The sequence below is a fragment of the Corella eumyota genome, chromosome 3, assembly GCF_963082875.1.
Source record: "Corella eumyota chromosome 3, kaCorEumy4.1, whole genome shotgun sequence".
NCBI classification, from domain to species: Eukaryota; Metazoa; Chordata; class Ascidiacea; order Phlebobranchia; family Corellidae; genus Corella; species Corella eumyota.
The window spans coordinates 7,044,252-7,061,752 of NC_137492.1; the positions used below are offsets into that span (position 1 = coordinate 7,044,252).

The 17,501-nt window shown below is 28.0% G+C and overlaps 1 protein-coding gene across 3 annotated transcripts; it reads right to left on the reverse strand.

The window, feature by feature from the left end:
* Positions 1-133: 133 nt before the first annotated feature.
* On the reverse strand, positions 134-14,894 carry LOC145746318 (G protein-coupled receptor kinase 6-like). 3 transcript variants are annotated; one of them, XM_082564577.1, is made up of 16 exons: positions 14,730-14,894; positions 14,213-14,221; positions 13,618-13,713; positions 13,398-13,510; positions 12,319-12,396; positions 10,990-11,210; positions 10,290-10,353; positions 9,935-10,075; positions 8,025-8,218; positions 7,416-7,453; positions 6,815-6,904; positions 5,499-5,707; positions 4,439-4,603; positions 3,332-3,469; positions 1,945-2,079; positions 134-679 (listed from the first exon to the last, which is right to left on the reverse strand). In XM_082564577.1, the coding sequence occupies exons 1-16, from the start codon at positions 14,788-14,790 to the stop codon at positions 611-613; spliced, it is 1,821 nt and encodes a 606-aa protein (XP_082420703.1). In that variant the 5' UTR covers positions 14,791-14,894; the 3' UTR covers positions 134-610. The 3 variants fall into 3 exon arrangements, with proteins under 3 accessions (XP_082420703.1, XP_082420705.1, XP_082420704.1); XM_082564579.1 differs by having other exon boundaries at positions 134-782; XM_082564578.1 differs by lacking the exon at positions 14,213-14,221.
* Between the last annotated feature and the right edge of the window lie 2,607 nt (positions 14,895-17,501).

Sequence of the window (17,501 nt, forward strand, 5' to 3'; positions counted from 1 at the left end):
TTCCTAAAGTTTATTCCAAACTCTAGAGCTTATAAACTACATACAACTCATCTTCATATTTAAACTACATTTGAGACTTTATCTGTTAACCTTTCAAAAAAACAAACTAGAGTAATCTATATAAACTCCCGGGTACGTTATTTTATTGAACGAGTTAAAAAGGTAGAAATAAAAGAAAGAAGTAAAGGTAAATACAATTTTCATAACATCCCTCGTCTCGCGACAGTTGCGGTGCTCAGGTGACGTCACCACTAAGTGTACGTGACGTCATCATCCATTTGACGTCACCGTCGACCACATGACTAAAATCCGCAGCAATAGAGCAGTAGTAAGTAAGTAAGTTGGGGTTAAGTAAATGGTAGTATTGGCTAAGCTGAACACGCGGACTTACGCGCGCGTGGTTGTGACGTCATCAATCTGGTGACGTCATCATGTGCCGTGACCTCATGTTCATCGGGTGAGTTCTCCTCATAAATAGTGGAATAAATATGTGTAACATGTTGTTCTCGGGCATCATGTGTGTGCGGGTGGGAGAGGAGGGGACGTGCGGGGGAAAATCTGCCGGCCTGCTGGAGCTCGATTCCGGCGGGCGGGAGCAAGTTTCGCCCGATCACCGCGAGGCACGGTGTTTAAGTGCGGGGGAGGCGCGCGGCTTTTCGCCTTGGCCTTTCTCCGATTTCTGAACAAATTTATTTGTGGTTTATTTTCACGGGCAGGTCTCGGGTCTGATCAAGGGCATAATTGCTACCGGGTCAATCGTCATTCTCAGGACCACAGCAGTGCTAATCGCAAAAAAGAAAAGATTTCAACATGAGGTTGGCATGCATAAAAATAATAACATGGCTTGTTTTTAAAACGACCGTCAGTATGTTAAATTACAAACAACACCCAAAACTAACTTAAATTTAAAAAAAAATCTGGCCACGTGATCGCGCTATAGAGTACTGGATAGTGAAAACGGACATTTATTTACTATTTAGTTTAGTATACTATAGCACAGTCACGTGACCAAACCGTTCATTTTTTTCCAAATTACCACCCAGAAATGCCATGTTTTAGAGATTAGTTGATTAAAGGTTAATTGAGATTTGAAAATCTGTTTTTAGCTACTTTTAAGTTAGTTTTAAACTTATTTTAAATATCAAACATAACAAAAACACCACAAACTAAAATCAAACAAAGAAACTAGCAGTCAAATTTTACAAACCAAATTACAAAATTTTAGCTTGAAAATTACTCTACATGCATTTAAAACAGAATTAAAAGCGAAAAAAATTTGGCATCAATCTGAATTTCGAGGTTTTACACTAAACAGACATGATATGCATGCATGAGCTCACACACGTAACAATGTTAAGTTATGACGTCACAAATTCTTTTAAGAAGAACCTCTTGACGTACTGATAACAAGAGTGTGATGTATTGCGTGTTATAATAAAACAAATATAAAAAATAAATAAAAAATGTAAAAAATATTTTAAGGCTGAATTTTTTTTTGTATAAAAAAAAAATAATTATTGTGTTTATATGTGTCTTTAAAATATTAAACTATTTTACAGACCTATTTTATAATTCTATTTTAAAATTTTACTGTGTTTATTTAATTTTTTTCTTAATTTGAAAGGTCGTTTTTTAAATATCGTTTTGGCCCTGTTGTTTTTATTTTCCAAAAATAAAAACAAAAACTTCTAATTAAATTGACAAATATTGCGTAAGCAACATGTCATTAAGCATTCGGCATAATTAGCCTAAAATAGGATTAAAAATAACGGTAAAAAACATGCTAAATCGCTGCTACATACGAATTAGTGGAAAACGTATATCTATTATTAGTAAATCTATTCGGCATGCATTAAATTTGCGTGTGCAGTCGTGCGTGACATGACGCACGCGTGACGTCACTAAAGCGTGACGTGCGAAGCATGCAGAGAAAAAAGTCGTTACCTGTCTGCTAAAAAGTCGACTGAAAAACCCTTTTTTGTTTTGGTTGACTTGAAGATCTAATGGTATTAGATCAGGCGTGGGACCCCCGTCATGTGCAAACACGTTGAGGTCATTGTAAACTGAAGTATCACACATCTAGAAAAATATTTATTTTTTTTATTTATTTAACCTCGATGTGGAAAGGTCGACTTTACGACCTGAACATAGAGTAACCTTAGTTACCCCGACCCAGTCTCAAGTTGGATCAAACCCAGGATGTCTTGTAGTAAAGCCAAGTGTTTTGGCCGCTACATCACGATGCCCCGACCCAGTCTTGAGTTTCAAGTTTCAAGATTTGGTTGGTACCGTTTTTTTCTTCTTACTTAAGAAGGCTACCATATAAAAGCAGTGGGAATCGAACTCAGAGCCTCATGGTACAAGCCCAGCAAAAAAACAATAAATTTAAAACTTAATTCTAGCATTTAAGTTAACTAAAATTTTCGAAGAAGAGTGGAAGTGCACGTTTTTCAAAACACAAACATTAAAAAAAGGCGATTTGAAGACCGTAAAATGTCAATTAAAGGCGAAATGTGGCCACAACTACGGCTTAAAGGATTAGAAAGTTAAATTACAATTCTCCTAACATATAAAAAGTACCATAGCCTAATCTTGATTCGGTTAACCATATTGTATAACAAATCATCTACTACAATGAAATTTTTTAAACAACTTTTACAGCATTTTTTTAAGTTTGGCATACCTTAGAATTACTTTTTATTATTTATTTTAAGTTATTTATTAGTGTTTTGTTTAATTACATTTTAATTTCATATTATGTTTTTAAATGGCCGTTTTAACAGGACTTTTTGTGCTAATGATTTTTAAATGAAGAATATTGGGTATTTTTTTAACTAGTTAAAACATATCAAAAATTGACCTTTAATTATGTCACACATTTCCGCGTATTTAGAACCTTGTGCGTAATATTACAAGTTTTAAATAGAAATTACTTTAACGTTTTTCTAGACAAGCATTAACGTACAGGCAATATACATTATTTATATTTAAATTGTATAGGCTATACCGTTACTGCAACAATTGCAAGAAAAATAAATTATTTTTTTCAGATAAAATTTGATTTAAATTTAATATGTATTTTTTATTACAAATTATTTGTACGCTATTAATTATAAATATATTTTAAATAAACCCGATTTTTTTTCTGGTATCTATATATCTGCAGATATTTTTAAAGTGGGCATACCCCTAGAAAAAGGGATGTAAATTACACTCCTGTCCCACAAAAATTTCTATTTACGAAAAAAACAAAAATAAACTCAAAAAAATTTCGAAATCCGTAACCAAATAACAAAAAATAGCAACAACAATAGAATAAGTTTTTTATTACCTCGTTTTGCCAGGGAATAGACACAGAACCTGTTGAAAATTTGGCGTAAAAGTCGTTGTCTTTTTGCTCGATGGTTACACCTTTAACCGTTGAAAACTGTTCAATGTCTAAAACGTCTTTTGCATATACAGCATGTGGCTAAAAAACAAAAAAAATATTTAAATAAATTTGCTATATAAAATTAAGACATTTTAATACCTATAATAAATTTATAAATTTAAACATTATTTTAATATTTTTAAAGAAATGTAAAGTTCAAAATAAGAAAAGGGCAATTTTAAAATTTAAATTGTAAAAAAAAATGAACTTTGCTATATAAAATTAGAACATTTTAAAAATTATAATAGACCATCAATTTAGAATATTATTAAAACTTTTAACTGGTAACTTAATTAATTTGTATTTTTTCAATAGTGAAAAATGTGTTAATTTGGCAACGAATCTGTAGCAAAAAAACTGCCCTCTTTTTTGGAAGTGTAAATTAATTTGTCAGCAACGTGTTACAGGTTAGAAATTTAATGTTTACACTTCGTTCAGATGTTCCGATTAATTGCTAAACCGTGTCGTTACACGAATGCAACGTCATAATGCGTGTACTGTGTTTTATAACTTCGGTGAATGATCTCTTATCGAGTGGCGGTCGTTAATTAACGAAGCAGCGAGAGAACGTGTAGAGTTATGTTCGTTTTTTCCGCGCAGGAAAAAAAAGAGAAGGAAAGAGAAAAAGGTGGGAGTTAATTGTTTCTCAAGGAGTGGACGTCATAATAAATAATTCATAGCAGGACAATCGATCAGACGACTTTATTACTAGCTCTATATTTAAACCTGTTTAATGAAAGTCAGTTCACGTCACAAAGCAGGATGTGACGTCACTAACAGGCAGCAGTCAGACCAGCACCTCTCTGCTTAACAAATCTCAACCCTCTACCGACCAAGTTACATATATTTACGATACAATATAACTATTAACTGCACTTCGTCGTGAAAGAGTGAAGAGTAGAAATGTACAGTTTAACGCGCACAAATATGTCGCAAAACGTTGCCGGTGGTTTTTAAAGAGTTTAAAAGGATTAAAAGTCCAGATAATGCCTTGAACTTTTTACTTACATCCAATTCGAACGGAACCTTGTCGAAGGGTGGATTCCCGTACGGTGCATTCCCGGCTTCGAGCCTTCGAAAGTTGATGTTCTTGAAAAATGGATGAGCTTTGACGTCACTGGCACACGTGACATTGCGACAACCCAGCCTCTCACGTATGTCCTTTTTTAACAACTGAACAACAAAAATTTTGAAGTTGAAATTCGGATTTTTTTTAAATTATTTTTTTAAATGCTTGAAGCTTAACTAAATGTCTAAAAATTTCTTTTTTTCCATTTACTAAAAAAACATTTTTTTATTTTGAAACAAATAAAAAAATGTATTTCCCAAAATTTTAATTAGGATAATAAATGACACAAATTGAAGCCCCTGTGTTTCCTGTATGAAGCAATGCTCTTACGAAATAAAAACATTAAAAGTTGAATTGTGAGTAGGTTTAGGATATCAATTGTTTTTATTTAAATATTTTCAAACTTATTTTTTAAACTAATTTTTTTAATTTGTAAATTTTATGTAGAAAAAATAAATATGACAATGGTCCTATTAAAAGTAATATAATTTACAGTTTTACGGTGTTGTTAATAAAAAAAGTTAATAATTTATTAGATTAATTACTGTATTTTTGTTGTTATATTATCTGTTTTTATATCATGATATATTTCTTAATATTTAAAATAAAAAGGCTAAAAATATTGACAAATTCAAAAAGTTCTATTTTAATTTGGGCTCTAAACCATTTTTACTTACGAACTCTTTGTTGTTTTAAAGTGTTAGGGTTTTGAAGCGTAAAATACAAAAATAGATTAAAACCTTATTGGAAGACGATTTGGTCATGCCTACTGGTTTTCTAACTTACCCCCTTTTCTGCACAGGTTTAAAATGCAAACCAATACAGCTACGGTTTTAACACAAAATGTTTTTTTCGACAAAAAAATAAAAAAAATAATTGTCAGTATTCAAATTGAAACGAAAGGAAATTATTGAACCCTTAAATATTTTAAAACTTAACAAATTTAAATTTCAAAGCAAAACTTAAAAATTTTTTTTTTAAATTTAAAAAAAGTTTTACCATGGAGCAAATCGATTTAGCTTCCTCCGTAAATTTTTCATTATAAGCTTCCGTGTCTTCCTTTACTCTTCGATCCACCTCCTCTCGCTTCACTTTTTCTTTTCTTCTCCGAAAAGGGGCCTGACCCATGATCATCTCATATATTATACAACCTAAACCCCACCAATCGGGGCTTAGTTCATACTTTTCGTTCCGAACAACTTCAGGAGCTGCAAAAAAATATCAAAATTTTTTTTAAATTTTTTTTAATAATTCAGATATATTTTAATTGAGAAGTAATATAAAAATATATTTTTGTTTGTTGTGTATAAAAAATGAGAATCCGTTTATTAATACAGTGAATTTACTGGAACTGTTTGTTTGAATATATCACGCGTCATTAGAAAACACACATAAGCGAAGATCTACGTCAAACTCTAATGTCAATAAATCTTAACAACCTTACAAATATTAAATAAAAGATAATAAAGCTTTGGGAAAATAGGCAATAAAAAATAAAACGAAAATCACTGTAAATTACTTTTCAAGTTAATTTGTCTGCTTTTGGAAAATAAAAACCCCTTTTAACTTTTTTGTAAGCCTAAAATTTTAAATCCAAATTAAAATGCAAAACAGCAATACTAATTTGCATATAAAAATAGATTTTAAAATTAAAGTGTTACATTCATTATTTATTTACTGTCTAAATTTATCATAAGACTTTCTATATCGATATCTAGTAAATCATTTTTGTACGTGACATAATATAATTAATATGCAATAAATTCTGAAGTGCACACATTAAAAAAATGACGTCTGTGTATTGTTTGAGAACAAACAACTATGAGAAAACGACGCAAAAAAACTTTATGTGAATTCGAAATTCCTACTTCCACCTGTGTTAATTTTATCAATGGCTCTGCGTTGGTAAAGCGCCGTACGTCAAATAAGTTAATTATTTACCACCTTAAAATCTGATTAAGTATAATTTAACGCCTAAACTTTAAGTGGCATCGCTATTGTGTGTCTAAGATAAGAAGTATAGGTGCTTAAAGTGTTATAATACTCAATGCATTATAATTATAGGTGTCTAGACTTGAATACAGAGTAAATAAAATACTGTGAACTTGGATCACTGATAACTCGTTCTAATTATAAACCATAAGTGGTAAATATTAATACCAAGATTTAACACTTTATTTATAGGCCCATGTACTGTTAGCATACCAATTTAAATTAGTACAAAACACAAAAATAATTTAGATCACACATTCATTTTTAGTAACACCAATTTAAAAATACTTAAAAAATTCCTTTTTTTTTTTGTATCAACTTACCCATATAGCCCACAGTCCCCACTCTACCCTTGATTTTTTCACCTTGTGGAATTCTAACAGCAAGGCCAAGATCGGAAATTCTAATATGGCCTGCAAAAGAAATTTCTAATTAAAAAAAAATTTAATTTAAAGCGGTTTAAAAATAAAATATATTTTGGACAGTTATTCCAAAAAATCTAATTTTAAATTTATTTAATTTGTCAGGTCAATTTGCTTACACATGTTTCAAAGACGTCATTATAAAAATAATAATGTGAATCTGGGTGTATATATATTACATTTTCTATTTCAAGATATTGATTAAATGAACACTATTTATACATTATATTACAAAGGGTTTGCTCATGACAAAGAAATAGCAAATAATTACATTGTAGGGCTATTGATGTTTATGTAAAAACACATAAATCAAAATTTGACAAGCCGAGGAAATTGGGTCAAAGATAAGACATGGATTAGCAAAAATTTGTGTGATTCTTTTTATTTATCGCCGAATTAAACTTTTAACAAACCTGATATTTTAGCTTAGGGCTGTATGTAAACGACTACGTTTTTTAGGTTTTGAGAATATTACTAATAACATTTAACAGTTTTGACTTACCATTGTCATCTAGTAATATATTTTCTGGTTTCAAATCCCTAAAAACAATTAAAAAAAAATGTAAAAATGTATTTTAAATTTTTAAAATATTTATATTTTGGGAATTTCTATTTTTGAAAAATGTTAGTTTTGTCTGTAAATTGACGCATGTTAACAGAATTTTAAAAACGGGACATGATTTTTACGAATTTTCCCAAATAGTTAATAAACTGGCGTTAACTGACATATTGAATATTTTTTAAAACGTGTTTTAAACAAAACTAAAAATAATTCTTACTTCCTGGATATGCAAGAAGTATTAGAAATTTACCATTTACCATAAGGTTAAAAATAAAAATAAAACTGTATTAAATATTACAAATTTTGAATTAGTAAAATTGATTCTGTAATTAGGTTTTAACAATTGCTAATTTCAATATTTTGTAATTTGATATAAATTTGCATAATTTAACTTTTAATAACTTAAATATTAAATTGACTAGCTAATAATCTTAAACAACATTAATTAAATAATTTAATAAGTATAAAACCTAATAAACTAGTAAGCAATGCAAATTAAATCATAATTTTTACACAAGTTTAATTATAGCCAAAAAAAAGTGATCTAACCTGTAAACTATTCTTTGCTTGTGCAAATCACCCAATCCACAGGTTATTTCAGCAGCATAAAAGATTGCACGATCCATACTAAACCCGGGTTCGCTGCCCATGTTATGGATGTGAAATTTCAAATCACCTCCATTCATTATTGTTAAGATCAAATTTAAAGCATCTTTAGTTTCATAAGCATAGCCAAGACTCACCTAGAAAAACATTTATAATAAATCAAATATTATTTTTAAAAAAATTATTAGTACACTAATATGGTTTGTTTCAATAAAATATCTGCGAAACATTTTACAAAAATATGGTCTTATTTTTTCTAAAGTGATTTCTTTTACTGAGGTTCTGTCATATAAAAGGAAAGTGTAATAAGGTATAATGTGATTATATTTTATTGGTTTGAGATAATACGATTAAAAACAGTTGTAACATGATATAATTACTTTTTAACTTTCATTTCGTAAAGGCTAAGCCTACAAAAATTTTTAAAAAGCTTTCGTTATTCAGTGTTTTTAAACAAATTATCACTTTTATTCTGAAAGTAAAATTTTTAAATTTATTGAATATTTACTTAATGTCAATCAGTATTCAGAAATATTAAAATAAAATCTAGTTTTACTTTAAGTTAAAATCACCTTTTTTAATTTTTTTTTATTTTAAAATTAAATGTCAATTACTTAAAAACACTTCCTTTTAATAAATTGTAGTAAAAATACCAATATGTTTAGAGTTATTAATAATTTAAATTTTATTCCTATTTTAACCAAGACATAATACCAGCCAAAAAGATAGGCATTAAATGTATTCTATAATTCTTTATAAATGGCTTTATGAATATAATACAGCCTACAATTAGAACATTAGTTTCCACTTAATATAGAGGTATTTATAGGACCTATTAAAGAATGAACAGTCAATTATATTTTGTTATAGGATATTATATAATAACCGCTATCGTTCATATGTAAATTCACCAGACTTAAATTTAAATGAGCAAATAGTTTAAAATAGTTTTTAATTTGGCAACTTATTATATTTTGAATAAACCAATTTAAGATAATTAAAAAAATGCCATTCAGAAAAAACGTAGCAAAATCGTGTGGGGAGAATTTATTATTCATGCCTTCTTCTATTTTATATTCAGACCTCATGCATATTTTATAAGGCCCGAATAGATAATCAAGCCAGAAATCACATTAACAGAATACCAAGATGCATATTACATTGAGGCAAATGAAGAAATAATGACTTACTTTACCAAGGTCTTAGTTTATTTTGAAACTATATTTTATCATATTAAAAAAGTCCTAATACGAGTGTTTGGTGATAAAATCTTTTGATTAAGGAGGAAGTAGATTACATCCCAAAGTAAACATATGAAAACAAATTATTATTCAAGTTAAGGACCATACACTTGAAACTTTGCCAGAGCTAAAAAGTCGTTGTGTATATAATTACCTAATAAGGTTTATTATATGACATAATATTATAAAACTTTTTAACTAATTTATATATACACGATAAAATTAATTTTTTTTATTTTAAAATAATACTAAACTAATAAAAAATATACATAATTTTTATTGTTAATTTACAATATATTTTGTTTCGATTTATTTTAACATACAAAAACTAACTTGTAATTGCAAAAATAATCAAGGTTCGACATTACAAACACATTTTTTTAATAAAATTTAATAAATTACTTGGTTTGAATAACAAGTTTTGTGTAGAAGACATATTTAAATATATTCTAGTTAATTGCCCGTCTTACAAGCTGCATTTTAATTTATGCAATATCTTAAAGGGATTTAAATTATATATAATTGTATATATAAATCGTCCACTAATCTCCAGTTGTTCACCATATTATATTATATAATCAACCACTACTAAATGACAATCTGATAACTTACCACAAATCTACTGTTTACAGATTCCAATATTTGTTTTTCATTTAAAGCCATAGCCTCTCCTTTGCGTTTTTTAATCCGCTTTTTTTCTAAACGCTTGCAAGCGTACATTTTCCCACTGCTCCGTACTTGGCAAGCACAAACCTAAAATCAAATAAATTTTTTAAAAATTAACTGAAAAAAAAAAAAAAAATAAGAATAACTGTTAATGTGCCTAAAAAGGTCTTAAAATTCTTAATCTATAAAATTAAAACTTTTTAAATTGTAAAATTAAAAAAATTGTTTTTCCGAATTTTTGCATATAAAATTGTATGGAATTTTAGTCAAGTTTAGGAAACAAAATTAAACAAAGGCCTACCTCCCCAAAACCGCCTTTTCCTAACACTCTATATTGCCGGAATGTATTCTTTGTTACTGGTTGTCTAAAAAACAAAAACTTTTTTAAAATTCAAATTACAAAAAAAAAACAGTCTAATAACTATTAAAAGTAAAATGCTAATTGCTAGTAGTTAGTATGCTAGTATAACAAAATTTAAATTAAAAAAATAGCAGTCTATAAAGTTGACAATATAATGAACCATAAAAAATAGTATAAAAGAATGTAAAAAACACATTAAAACAGTATTAAAAAGAATGTATGTAAAAATAAACTACAAAAAAATGTCATAAAAAGAACATAAAAACTGTGCTTTTTATATATTTATTTTTAAACTTCTGAACAAAACACTAATTGGAAATCGAATTTGATAGGTAGGAGTAAATAAGAATGAGAATTGGTAAAATTCTAGTTCCCACAAATTTATCACAGTTTATTTTAACATTAAATTCCTAGTAAAAATTACATAAACTGCAAAAATATAACACAACATTACACATTATAGGCTACAGTAAATACACTTTATTATAATATTGAACCAAATTTTCCTAATTTAAAAATAAATTAAATGCTACATAATATTAAAACCTTTTTATAAAATATTGGTTCCATAGTTAATAAAAAATAGACACTTGAAATAGATCAGAAAAATAAAAAAAAGACATTTAAATGCTTAGTTTACCTTTCTAGCCATTTCCATTGTAGAAATCTTGAAAAATACATGGACTCCAAATATTCTTGAAACGGTTCTCCACTGAGGTAGACAGTAATTGAACTTGCACATTCGAAAAATAAATCCTGATTTAGTTCCTCTTGATCGCACTCTGGTGGTGCTTTTAAGCGTTCTTCTATCGTTTCGATCATTTCATCTGTAACGGTTGAAGAGGGAAGTCGACTCTCAGTCTGAAAAAAATATTTTTTAACCTTATTTTTTCATTAACGGAAACTTTTTATAATTATTTGAGGTTTGAATTGGCAACGTACAGTTTTAGCTTAAGTTTTAAAATATTTTAAGTTGGCAACTCTGTATTTTTCGCCCTTATATTTAAAAAAATTTTTCAAATTTTATTTTTAAATTAATTGTAAAATTTTTTTTGTCTCGGTTCAGGTCAAAAAGGCTAATCAATAAAAAACATTTAACATTTTAAATTTGTATAGGAAGCTATGTATTAAAGAGTTAAGATCAGTCAAATTTTTCAGGCACATTTTCATTATAGAGACAAATTTTACTATTTCTTTAATACATATTTAAATAAACAAATCACAAATTTTGCCTAGGTTAATCTTATATTAAAAAAACATGAGTACAATTTAAACAAGTTAAATCGATAAATAATTCTTTTATTCTTGGAATTTAACTAATCATCAGTAATGGTTTTAGATTTCAATTTCTTGTGTTGTAATTAAAGCCCAGATCAAAAATAGAACAGGCTTTGTATAACCGGCTCTTTTGTAATTTGAGGCTTTTAATTTATGAGAGTTGATATCGTTATGTAACTTAAGTCCTGACATATTATTACATCATTTTTGGTTTGTTGATAATTGAAGAAAGCCTACCTTATAATATCCTAAAGTTTGATTAATAGGGACAGTCTATGGTGGCTTCCTGTATTAAATGCCTTTGTAAATACACCACGTACTGACATGCATTGTTAGCAATTCATCTTGCAACAAAAATTTCAGTTGCGCGTGGCATTACTCAAACTTACAAACTTGCTACGTGGTTAAATTTAGGTTGCGAAGCACATTTTTTCAATAACATTTGACTTATAATTAGTCAATAGTAATTCAATGTTAGTGAGAAGCCTTAGCAAACACTTTTTTAAGTTTTTAATAAAGTCTTTCAAGTGTAAAGAATGTATTGAAACTGTTTAAATATCCCTTTGTTTAATATTTTGCCAACTATGCTCTACGCATACATTATATTAAAGTGTATGCATAAAGAATAATATTGTTCTATTGATAATGGTTTGAATTGAATAAGTATATGTATTTAACTTTGAGCACTTACCCTGTCCTTTAAATATTTATCAAATATTTCTTGCGCTACTTTTCTTCTGTCTTCCCATAACGTTTCTTCGTAATCCCTCTGTTAAAAAATAATTAAATTTGAAAATACACGAAAAAAACAAAATGCAGCATTCTCAAAAACTGAAAATTTTTACTTTTATAAAACTATGTTAAAATCAAATATCTTTTCAAGTTGAACCACAAACATTAAATAAAAAAATTTTAGATTTAACCAATTCTTAAATTATTATTATTACAAAAATAACCAAGGTAAAACATGATAGAAAAACAGGACTTAACAATTATGTTGTGTCTGTCTACGTCAATAAAAAAACTGTATTGCTATTAAATCATAGCCAATTGAAATACACTTAACCTAAATTGATAAGTAGTTTTATAATAATTACATGTTTCAGTCTTTTAATTGATAATGCATTAAGGTTGAATAAGTTTTTTGACCTCTATATAAACTTTACAATACACACTACTGCCTTAAATTAAAAACTTGAACAAATGATATTTGTCGATTTTTTTAAATATTTTTTTTATCCAAAAATTCAATTGATGCATTTAGGTCACAAAAACTGGAATAACGTCATATGTGGTGTGCAAGACTATTGTATATGCCACAGATAAAATTCCACAAAACTAATTAATACAAAACCTAACCACACGATGACAAAAACGTGAATAAAACAATGTGAAAAAAAAAATGTTTTTATAATGATAAAATATGACAAATTAAAACATGACAGCTTTAAAAATACACCCTACTTTTACAATCCATAAAAAAATTCTTTTCATATTTATATCAACCATATAAATAAACACACCAAACATTATTAAATCAACAACTATGGTCTAATCCTAACAGTTGACTGTCCGGTATATTTAACTAGCAGTTGGTATGTAAATATTAATTAAGTGAGTGTAAATAAGTAAATAAAAAGTATTAAAATTTTACACATTTCAGTTTTTCTTGGACACATAATTCTACACCAAAAATTTGTCAACACAACATTTTGGGCACCTATAAGGTACACAGCCTATATATACTGTATGTTAATATGCTGTACTTACCATTGCTTGTAGACAACTTCTACAAATTGATAGTTCTGGTTTTGTATTACAAAACATTTCAAAAAGTCGTTTTCCTATAGGCTGCTCTTCGCATATTTCTGTGTAGTCTTTTTCTACACCAAAAAGCAGAAAAAAATTGGTGAATTAAAAAAAAAGTGCGCTATGTAATTAATAAAAGATATATTAACAGTAATAAATGTGGACTTATGCAAATACTTACTTATAAGTCTTCTTAGTTCATCAGTTTGACTAAGATGTGGGAATTTTAACATCTCTCTCCATTTCTTACTTTTTCCTTTACGCTTACCACCCCCACCTAAATATAACACAACAAAGTCAACAAAAACAATACTATTAACTCTGTGTACAATTATATGTGTTAACGTTATGTAAAATGAATAATTGAAAGAATTACTGTATATATATTATTATGCATGTATCATTAAAAAGGTTATACCGCAAATGAAAATACTTTTAAAGTAAAAGGTTTTTATCTGCAAACTAAAATATAAACAAAAAACATGCTTAAGTTATATAACCGTAGTTAAAATTTACAGCATATTAATGTTTTGTCGATTTTAAATGATTAAAATATGGTTTATTAATCAGTTAAACTAAAAAAATTATCCAAAAAACAAGGAATAAAGTCACTTATTTTCACTTTATGAAATCAACATTAAAACGAAAAAATAAATGCATGTTAGAATTAATAAAAATTAATATTTTAATTTTTTTACTATAACGCCAATGTTATCTTATCGTGCAAAATGAAACCATAATTCACACATTATTCATAAACCAAACATGCTATTTACCTGATGACACTGTTCAGAAATTCGCATGAAACAAAAAAAATAAGAAACATTAAATTTGAGTTTAATGATGCTACTAAAGCATGAGTTAATCATCAACAAAGTTTGTTGAGTTTACTGACAACACATCGTAAAAGATAAATTAGTTGAAAAAGTTTAAAATTTTATAACCGAAAAAAAAATTGATGTTCGAATATTATTTAACAAAAGAAAATAAGTTTTGCTAAGTCAACTTTCAAGTATTTTTTCTATAGAAACAATTATACAAAAATCTAACAACAATAAAGTGCAGAAAATGCCAGATTTTAAGAAAACTAACAACAAAAAAACTTGCTGGCCAAAGGTTTTTTAAAATTAGCAACTTTTTAATCAAAAACACATTTTATTTTTGGTACTGATAAAATCATTTATTGTCTTCTTCGTTTCGGTATTAAATAAAAAGTAACTTAAGTCTGTAAAAAACCCTGCAAAAATCGAATTTTTGATAGCCTAACTTTAACTTAAAATCTAAATACATTACCTTCTCTGGCCTTTAAATACACCGTATTGGCAACAATGTTTTCCAATTCCATATCCATCATTGAAGTTTTATTGTTCCATACAACTTAAAAAACCTTATTCATTAGTGGCCTACCACTGCCGGTAGCTTAAATATTAATGGGTGTATATGAAATCAACCGAATCCAGACCTCGGGCCTCGGGGTGTGGTGAAAAGCAACTTAGCCAATCGTAAGCGGTGGCGAATCTGTCCAATCAGCTGATACATTCAATTACGGTAGTTGAGGATAAACTTTGGTTGTTTTACGGTAGAACGTTTTAATAAATAGCTCTCTCATGTTTTATTAAGTTATGCCAATTTATTAAAATATATAGTTAAATTATTAAACTGTAAGGATGATATTAAAAAACAAAAAAACAGTGTTGGCACTTTACTTGTAAATTTGATCGAATCTACTTAAAACATGTTTTTAAAAGGCTTTATCACATAAAGCACCATAAAGGAAAAAAAGAAACAAATATTTACAATATTTAAGTCAAAAAAGTCATATTATTTGTTAGAAAAATCGGAGCTCATTTTAAATTTTTTAATTATTCTTGGCTTATTTTTTCTGCCTTTCTCCATGTTTTAAAGTTAAACAGCTGCCATACTGCGTTGATTACTCTAAAAAGCGCGTTTTCTTTTAGCCTGTTTAACCTACTTAAACTTACTTTATGGTTTAAAATGCTTTTTAATTTGAAAGGTGAACATAAATCAAAGGCGGTAAATATAAAGTTTACAAAAATTTTAATCAAAACAGTCTTAGTGGAAGTAACCTATACCTAAAGTAATGATAGTTATGTAATTAGTATAACTTTTTAACATTTAAAATTTTTGTAGCGTTGCTGATTTTCTTACAATGGGCGTAAAGTGAAAAAGCTTTTTTAACTTTTACTTTTGTTGTAACTTCCAAAATCCTGCTGTCGCTAGTTGGTCGTAGAGAGCAGTATTTAGATTTGGTATAGGGTCCAGCTCAGTAAGTTCGCTAGAATACCGGTCATGATATATGTTTGCAAAACTAAGGATTTTGGGTTTAAGTCGCACTAACCACACTATTTGTTCTTAGCATTGCGATAACAGATAGTTTTAACAAACCGCAACAGCTTACCTTTCACAATAAAAACATAAGGGTTCCAAAAATTGTCGTTAAAAGTCATATGAAAAAAGTAAAAAAAGCTTATTAATTATAAGATTGTATTTTTTTTCGAAAGATCTTTAATTTAAGCCTTACTAAAAAAGCATTGGTTAAAAAACACTTTATAACACTAAACAACACGTTATTTTCAAGTGGACCAAATAACACGTCGTCTCCAAGTAATCGAACATTGTATTTTGTAAGTAACCATTTTTTCTTTTAATTGCAAAAAAATATATATCTTAGTATAAATATTTATTATTTTAATGTAAATTATTATTGAAATTTTTGCGATGCGGACATAATAACAATTTGAACTTTGTCGTTTCTCCTCATTATCCCCATGCCCATCTCAAAATACAGCATGTAACAAATTTTTCAATTTTTGTATCGTTTCTGGTTAGTGGGCACATGCAAATAACGTTGTTTGTTTGTCGTATTTGTGTACATAATCCGCATGTAAGTATTATTGTTGCTTGTGTTAATCTTAAGCCCTAGGCAAATAGGATGCGACCGCAAAGCACAAGGCTTTTAACTGAAATCCGATTCGTTTGTTAAGTGTAGTTTTTTAGATACACACTTTCGTTTTTAAAAAAAAATATATAGGGAGGCAATAATCTAAGTATTTTAACATTTATTTTACAAATATGTATAAAATTAACATATTTAAAACTTTAACTTAATTTTGCTGGCTTTAAAATATTAAAAAGATATATATAATTACTTTTTTTTCTATATTATTCCTAAATATTCAAGTAAAAAATAGGAACCAAATATAGTATTTGTTTAGCTTGTTTCGGAAATAATTATCCTCAAAAAATGTTTTGCTAAATTGTTGTTCTAAAACATAAGACATAAACGTCATAATAAAACAATATTTACATTGACAAATCGCAGTACATTGTTTAGGGCATTTCATGCCTTGTAATTGTTTGTTTTCAAAAACCCTTGTGTTCTAGTAGCGACTGTCGCCACTTTACCTAAACATTTTGTCTGAGTAAAAGTAAATAAACAAAAGGGATTGACGGGTTTTTGTTTGTGATGTCATAATCTTAACACCGTAATTAATTGTGAAACGCCAATTAATCAATGTGTTAATGGCTTCTTCATGAATATAGCAATTAAAAATCAGTTTTTGTTATTTTATGTTTGAATGTTTTTTTTTATTACAATATTTAAGTTAATATCCAAAAAAAAATTAAGACTTTTTTAGATTTTTTATGTTATCCAATAGGTTATATATAACAATATATTTTGTGTTTGCTATATCACATTATGTCTACCGCCATCAAAAAAAAAACAGAGTTCTTCACCTATAAACCACTTTTGCACCTTAAAATAACCTCTACCATGCCCAATACAACTATATATCCTTATGTCCATAGAAGTACTCAATTAGCGAAGTTGCTACTGACCATCATCAAAGCCATAAGAAATAGTGTTGAGTTACTTTTAAACCATCCATCACTTAGCGTGACGTAAGAGCACAACAACCTAAAAATTGTTTCTTATTTTAACCCTAAATTCTCGCCCTTTATCACAAGTTAAAATTCGATTTTTGAACCCGTTATTTTCACCTGAACAGCATCAATATTTTGCCTCTAGTAATTGATACTAAG

What these genes read in the sequence shown, in the direction of transcription:
- LOC145746318 (XM_082564577.1), bottom strand. Translation starts at nt 14,790, where the DNA reads ATGATGGATATGGAATTGGAAAACATTGTTGCCAATACGGTGTATTTA. An exon ending in GAAGTTGTCTACAAGCAATG is followed by an intron (nt 12,397 to 13,397) that starts GTAAGTACAGCA and finishes ATTTTTTAACAG; the next exon opens with AGGGATTACGAAGAAACGTT. An exon ending in CTAAATCGATTTGCTCCATG is followed by an intron (nt 4,604 to 5,498) that starts GTAAAACTTTTT and finishes TTTGTTGTTCAG; the next exon opens with TTGTTAAAAAAGGACATACG.